Raw genomic sequence first — 7,866 nt, forward strand, 5'->3', positions numbered from 1 at the left:
AGGAGATGAGACAGCCTACAGGGAGGAAGTCCAAAGTCTGGCAGCGTGTTGTTCAGACAACAACTTCATCCTAAACACCACAAAAACAAAGGAAATTATCATAGACTTCCGTAAGAACGTGCAGCCCCCAAACCCCTATTCATCAATGGGGACTGTGTGGAAAGGGTCTCGGACTTCAGATTCCTGGGCACACAAATTACGGAGGATCTCTCCTGGACTACAAACACCACCACAGCAGTCAAGAAGGCCCAGCAGCGACTCTACTTTCTGAGGATCCTCAAGAAAAACAACCTGGAGGAGAAGCTGCTGGTGTCCTTCTACAGCTGCTCCATCGAGAGTGTGCTGGCGTACTGTATAACCACATGGTATGCCAGCTGCTCTGCAGCGGACAGGAGAGCCCTTCAAAGGGTCATCAACACCGCACAAAAAATCATTGGCTGTCCACTGCCTTCCCTGAAGGACATCTTCAGCTCTCGCTGCCTTGGCAGGGCAGCCAACATCCTGAGGGACCCTTCCCACCCTGGACACAACCTGTTCCACCTGCTGCCCTCTGGCAGACGGTACAGGTCTTTCAAAACTCGCACAAACAGACTCAGAGACAGCTTCTACCCCATAGCCATACGTGAACTTAACAATGCAAAATAAGAAATAACACTCACATTCAACTGAATGGTTCTACCTCAGCTGCTATTGTTATTTATCTGTCATTTTTATTTTTTTTATATGTATATATTTTTACCTTTTCTTATATATTTAAAATTGCTCTTGTGAATCGCACCGTGGGATTGACTTAAATTTCTTTGTACCATGTGCAATGACAATAAAGAGAATCATTCATTCATTCATTCATAAAACGGTTCTGATGAACGGTCTTCAACCTGAAACGTTAGCTCTGCTTCTTTTTCCATGGATGCTGTTGATCATGGACCTGTTGATCATTTCCATCTTTTTCTATTTTAGTTTCAGATTTCCAGGACAGGCACTTCACGTTTTTTGTGTGTTCAATTTAAGCATTTTTAAAATATGGCGCCCTGTTCCTTTAATACCAAAGCTTGATTTACGCGCTCATATTGTTGGAATAACGCACTCAAACATAATGTTGACAGCGTAGTCATGTATATGTCTACTTTTGATTTTTGAATTGGGTGCTGGTTTTCAAGCTCACAACCCCTGTGTAAAACGTATCTGCAGTTTTATTTCTGTTTTCATTATTTAATCCCATTAGGTACTTGGCAGGAGTGATGTTATTATCAGAGTCATCTGACAAAATAAGTTAATTCGACAATTATTTAATTCAACTTACTGTTGAATTATTTAATTCAAACCTGTTATGTTTTATTCATAAGAATGCTAAACAGAATTAACTTATTTCTTTCTGCAGTTTACAATGTAATTGCTAAACAGTCAGGTGATCGTGCTGTGCAATCTCCAACATTCCACACCTGCCTTGATCTGGCACAAGTCATTGAAATGATACATCAAAAGATGACCTGCCAGAAACAGCGGTATCTTTCTTTCCTACTCTCTCTGATTGTTACATAGAATGTAGAACAGTACAGCACAGGAGCAGGCCCTTTGGCCCTCTATGCCCATGCCAAATGTGATGCCAATTTAAGCTGTCTGCGTGTGATCCATATCCCTCCATTCCCTGTACATCCATGTGCCTCTAAAAGCCTCTTCACAGACACTGTTGTATCTGCCCTTGATACAATCAGCACAGGAGCATCTCAATGCTGTGTTTTTGTCCCCTGGCTCTACTCACTCTATACCCATGACACAGTTGCAACGCCATCTTCAAATTCACCACTGTTGTGGGATGATTTGTGGGTAATGATGAGTCAGAGTATAGTAGGTCGATTCTCCAGCATCTGCAGTTCCTTCTTAAACAACATATAGTAGGTAGGTACATTGAATGTTGCCAGAACAACAACCTTGCTATCAACGTTGGCAGGACCAAGGAACTGAAAGCTGACTTTAAAAGAGGGAAGCTGAGGATCCATGCACCTGTCTTGAGAGGCCCAGGAGCCGTTGGTGAGGGAGGAGCGACCTCCAAGCGGTGAGTGTAAAAACCCAGCGCGGGGCTTGTTTCAACAGAGGCCCAGGAGCCGTTGGTGAGGGAGGAGCCAAAATCTGCAACGTTCCATTCGCAGATCACACTTCAAATTAAGTGGGCTTGAGGAAGCCGCTGATTGATCGAATGGACTAGAGGAAGCAGCTGATTGGTTTGTATCCCAGGTAAGGCTTTGTATTGTATCCAGGATAAGGGGGGGAAGAATGAGGGCCAGGGCAGTTTACTGTTCTGGATGTCAGATGTGGGAGGTCATGGAGTCTGAGTGCCCTCCAGACGTCCACATCTGCGCCAGGTGCGTCGAGATGGGGCTCCTAAGGGACTATGTTAGGAACCTGGAGCAGCAGCTCGATGACCTCTGTCTGCTCAGGGAGAGTGAGGAGGTCATAGAGAGCAGTTATAGGGAGGTGGTCACTCCAAGACCACGGGAGGCAGACAACTGGGTCACAGTTAGGAAGGGCAATGGGCAGTGGCAGGGACTAGTGAGTACCCCGGTGACTGTACACCTTGAAAATAAGTACTCATGTTTGAGTAAGGGTGGGGGAGACAGCCTACCTGGGGGTAACGACAGCGGCCGGGCCTCTGGCACAAAGACCGGTCCTGTTGCTCAGAAGGGTGAGGAAAAGAAGAGGAGGACAATAGTAATATGGGACTCTATAGTCAGGGGGTTGGATAGACGATTCTGTGGACGCAGACAGGAGACCCGGATGGTAGTTTGCCTCCCTGGTACCAGGGTCAGGGATGTGTCTGAACGTGTCCAAGATATCCTGAAATGGGAAGGAGAGGAGCCTGAGGTCGTGGTGCATATAGGTACCAACGACATAGGTAGAAAAAGAGAAGCGGTTCTGAAAGGAGAATTTAGGGAGTTAGGAAGAGAGTTAAGGAGAAGGACCGCAAAGGTAACAATCTCAGGATTACTGCCTGTGCCGCGCGACAGTGAGAGTAGCAATGGTGCGAGGTGGAGGATAAATGAGTGGATGAAGGACTGGTGCAGTGGGTATGGATTCAAGTTTCTGGATCATTGGGAACTCTTTTGGGGAAGGTGCGACCTGTACAGAAAGGACGGGTTGCACTTGAACTCGAGGGGGACCAATATCCTGGCGGGGAGATTTGCAAAGGCTACTGGGGAGACTATAAACTAGAACGGTTGGGGGGAGGGACTCAAATAGGGAAAGCTAGCAGTCAGTGTGTGAGGCAGGAGGCAGAGAAGGGTAGCACTCTGACCTAAAATGTAGGGGAGAAAGAAGAAAAAGACAATAAACAGAGAATAAGAGGGGGTGGGTTTTTTAAATGTGTATATTTTAATGCTAGGAGCATTGTAAGAAAGGTGGATGAACTTAGAGCCTGGATTGACACCTGGAAGTATGATGTTGTGGCGATCAGTGAAACATGGTTGCAGGGGGGCTGTGATTGGAAACTAAATAGATGCGAAAGGATTTAAAAGGACTGATTTGGGACATTTTGCTTTATGGGAAAGATGTGGAAGAGAAATGGAGGACATTTAAAGGTGAAATTTTAAGAGTACAGAATCTTTATGTCCCTGTTCGGTTGAAAGGAAATAGTAAAAATTGCAAAGAGCCATGGTTTTCAAGGGAAATTGGACACTTGGTTTGGAAAAAGAGAGAACTACAATAATTATAGGCAGCATGGAGTAAATGAGGTGCTTGAGGAGTATAAAGAATGTAAAAATAATCTTAAGAAAGAAATTAGAAAGAAAAAGCTAAAAGAAGATATGAGGTTTCTTTCGCAAAGTAAATCCAAAGGGTTTCTACAGATATATTAATGGCAAAAGGATAACGAGGGATAAAATTGGTCCATTGGAGAGCCAAAGTGGACAGCTATCTGCAGAGCCAAAAGAGATGGGGGAGATATTGAACAATTTATTTTCTTCGGTATTCACCAAGGAGAAGGATATTGAATTATGTGAGGTAAGGGAAACAAGTAGAGTAGCTATGGAAACTATGAGATTCAAAGAAGAGGAAGTACTGACACTTTTGAGAAATATAAAAGTGGATGTCTCCAGGTCCGGACAGGATATTCCCTAGGACATTGAGGGATGTTAGTGTAGAAATAGCAGGGGCTATGACAGAAATATTTCAAATGTCATTTGAAACGGGAATAGTGCCGGAGGATTGGCGTACTGCGCATGTTGTTCCATTGTTTAAAAAGGGGTCTAAGAGTAAACCTAGCAATTATAGACCTGTTAGTTTGACGTCAGTGGTGGGCAAATTAATGGAAAGGATACTTAGAGATAATATATATAAGCATCTGGATAAACAGAATCTGATTAGGAACAGTCAACATGGATTTGTGCCTGGAAGGTCGTGTTTCACTAATCTTCTTGAGGCCAGTGACTAGTGGGGTGCCACAGGGATCTGTGTTGGGTCCACTGTTGTTTGTCATGTACATCAATGATCTGGATGATGGTGTGGTAAATTAGATTAGTAAGTATGCAGATGATACAAAGATAGGTGGTGTTGTGGATAATGAAGTAGACTTTCAAAGTCTACAGAGAGATTTATGCCAGTTAGAAGAGTGGGCTGAAAGATGGCCGATGGAGTTTAATGCTGATAAGTGTGAGGTGCTACATCTTGGCAGGACAAATCAAAATAGGACGTACGTGGTAAATGGTAGGGAATTGAGGAATGCAGTTGAACAGAGGGACCTAGGTATAACTGTGCACAGTTCCCTGAAGGTGGAATCTCATGTAGATAGGGTGGGCAAAGAAAGCTTTTGTGCTGGCCTTTATAAATCAGAGCATTGAGTATAGAAGTTGGGATGTAATGTTAAAATTATACAAGGCATTAGTGAGGCCAATTCTGGAGTATGGTGTACAATTTTGGTCGCCTAATTATAGGAAGGATGTCAACAAAATAGAGATAGTACAGAGGAGATTTACTAGAATGTTGCCTGGGTTTCAGCAACTAAGTTACAGAGAAAGGTTGAACAAGTTAGGTCTTTATTCTTTGGAGCGCAGAAGGTTAAGGGGGGACTTGATAGAGGTCTTTAAAATGATGAGAGGGATAGACAGAGTTGACGTGGATAAGCTTTTCCCACTGAGAGTAGGGAAGATTCAAACAAGAGGACATGACTTGAGAATTAAGGGACAGAAGTTTAGGGGTAACATGAGGGGGGATTTCTTTACTCAGAGAGTAGTAGCTGTGTGGAATGAGCTTCCAGTGAAGGTGGCGGAGGCAGGTTCGATTTTATCATTTAAAAATAAATTGGATAGTTATATGGACGGGAAAGGAATGGAGGGTTATGGTCTGAGTGCAGGTAGATGGAACTAGGGGAGAATACGTGTTCGGCACGGACTAGAAGGGCCGAGATGGCCTGTTTCCGTGCTGTAATTGTTATATGGTTATATGGTCTTCATCGATGGGTCGGCGGTGGAGAGAGTCAACTTCTGGGCGTGCATGTCACTGCAAATCTGTCTTGGGCCCAGCACATTGATGCAATCATAAGTCAAGCCCATCAACGCCACTACTTCCTCAGAAGATCAAGGAATGTTGGTATGTTGAGGAATACTCTCTTGAGCTTCGATAGGTAGAGAGTATCATGTCTGTTTGCACCCCAGCCTGGTTCAGTAACGTGAATGCCCAGGAACACAGGAGATTACAAAAAAGTGGTGGATGACACCTTTGATTTTTACTTGACTGGCTTCATTAAAGATGCAACGTCATACGTCTTTATCTGTTCCTCAATCAATGCACGTTAGTGCAGCGGTAGAGTTGCTACCTTACAGCATCAGAGACCCAGGATCGATCCTGACTATAGGTGCTGTCTGTACAGAGTTTATACATTCTTCCTGTGACTGCATGGGTTTTCCACAGGTGCTAGAGTTTCCTCCCACACTCCAAGGAAGTACAGGTTTGTAGATTAATTGACTTCAGTAAAGATTGTAAATTGTCCCTAGTGTGTCGGATTTTGCTTGTATATGGGGGTCGCTGGTCGGTGTGGACTCGGTGGTCTGAAGGGCCTCTGTATCTCTAAACAAAAACTAAACTAATCTAAACCAGACATAGAATTTAGTCTACATCACAAACACAAGGATAAATGTAACTGCATTAAAAATAAAAGTGTTGCAATAACAATTTATCCACACGATGGAGCACTATTCAAGTTTATACCATCTTTGGATCAGTTTGTTCTTGTATTTAATGGCAGAATTGAGTTACTATTTGCGGAATTATTTCTGTTCCATCATTTTAGCGGCGGTTCAAGATTCGCTCCAACCTCACCACAATTCCAGTCAAATTGTATCATATAAACCAATACAACAAAGAAAACGTTCAGGGGCTTTCAATACTTGCAGCCAAATATATTAATAAAATAGAGAACAGGGTTGGCTACTTATTCTCCCCACACTTTCCTGAACACTTCCCAGATTCTGCCAGTCACCTACCCACACTGGCGGCAATTTAGAGTGGACACTAACCTGTCAACTGGCACATCGAGGGGATATAGATGGAAGCTGGAGCACCTTTAGAAAACCCACACGGTCACTGGGAGAACATGCAAACTCAACACTGAAAGCACCCGAACTCAAGACCTGTTCTTGAGTCATGTTCTCTGAGCCTCGGTGAGACAGCTACTCCACTTATTGCAGCAGCCTTTCTGAAGACGGGTCCTGACCTAAAATGTTCTCCAGAGATGCTGCCTGACCCGCTGAGTTACTCAAGCACTTTGTGTCCTTATTCTTTGGCATGTCACAATAAAACAATGCATCGGATCATCAGCTTCTTAACTACCTTCATAGATCACCAACTGCTATTTCTATTCTGTATTATTGTGACACAAAACATCCAGCTTTAGTAAAGCAAAAGTAGAAACATGTATTTTGTCTTGTTCAGTAAACAGGTTGCCTCACTCTCACCCCATTCTCTAATTGAGAAATCTGGAATTAAAGGTGGTAATGAGGTAGGATTTCAATGGAGCCCTGGGGATTTCCACTGTTCCCACTTCCTTTTCACATACTGTAATTGTTGTGATTCATCGACATTAAGAGTTTTGCTCCAGTGTTGCTGCTGGTGTCATGAAGTCACATCTCTCCGAATGATTTAGCAGACTTTAATGCTTTTCTAGTTCAGATGGTGCAACATTCATCCACTTGTGTTGCCAGCCTCCCACAACATATGCAAACAAATTACTTAAAGGCACCTCTGAGTAACCACGTAAATAATGAACATTATCCATTTTCCATGTGGGGCAAAATAAATCTAGTTGATGGTACAATTAGAGCATTAGTCACACCACAGGCCTAACGCAAACAGCAGGGTAATTGGTGACTACGGGCAAAACAGTAAGTTAGCCCAAGAATCCTCAGAGTCCGATTTTCTCCTTAACAGATTTTCCATTTTGCTGAGGGCAATAGAGTTATAGAGTCATACAGCATGGAAATAGGACCTTCGGCCCAACTTGCCCATGCCGACCAACATGGCCCATCTACACTAGTTCCACCTACCTGCATTTGGCCCATAATCCCACTAAACCTATTAGATCCATGTACCTGCCCAAATGTCTTTGACAGTTCATGAGGACTGGGAGCATGGCATCACGAGTGGCTTGGTGGGGGCAATGAAAAGGGTACAAATAATTTAGGGGGAGGACAGAAAGGCTGTACATGTGAGTCCGGGTCAGTATGTTGCCTCCCTGGTGCTGGCAGGTTGAAGGAGAAAGGAGAAGAACCAAAAGGAATGGTAGAACGAATGATGAAGTTCTGCAGGCAGAGTCTAAGATGTAGGACATCAATCAGTCTGAAGAAGGGACCCAACCCAAGACATCGTCTGACCATTTCC

The 7,866-nt window shown here is 43.8% G+C and overlaps 1 protein-coding gene across 1 annotated transcript; it reads left to right on the forward strand.

The window, feature by feature from the left end:
• Window positions 1-931: 931 nt before the first annotated feature.
• Window positions 932-3,722, forward strand: LOC129701166 (uncharacterized). The gene is made up of 2 exons (XM_055642220.1): window positions 932-1,852; window positions 1,900-3,722. Exon 2 carries the CDS (start codon window positions 2,275-2,277, stop codon window positions 3,208-3,210), a length of 936 nt encoding a protein of 311 aa, XP_055498195.1. The 5' UTR covers window positions 932-1,852; window positions 1,900-2,274; the 3' UTR covers window positions 3,211-3,722.
• The last annotated feature ends 4,144 nt before the right edge of the window (window positions 3,723-7,866 follow it).

The sequence above is a fragment of the Leucoraja erinacea genome, chromosome 1 (genome assembly GCF_028641065.1).
Source record: "Leucoraja erinacea ecotype New England chromosome 1, Leri_hhj_1, whole genome shotgun sequence".
NCBI lineage: Eukaryota > Metazoa > Chordata > Chondrichthyes > Rajiformes > Rajidae > Leucoraja > Leucoraja erinaceus.

Coding starts and splice junctions, on each gene's coding strand:
- LOC129701166 (XM_055642220.1), top strand. CDS start 2,275: ATGAGGGCCAGGGCAGTTTACTGTTCTGGATGTCAGATGTGGGAGGTC.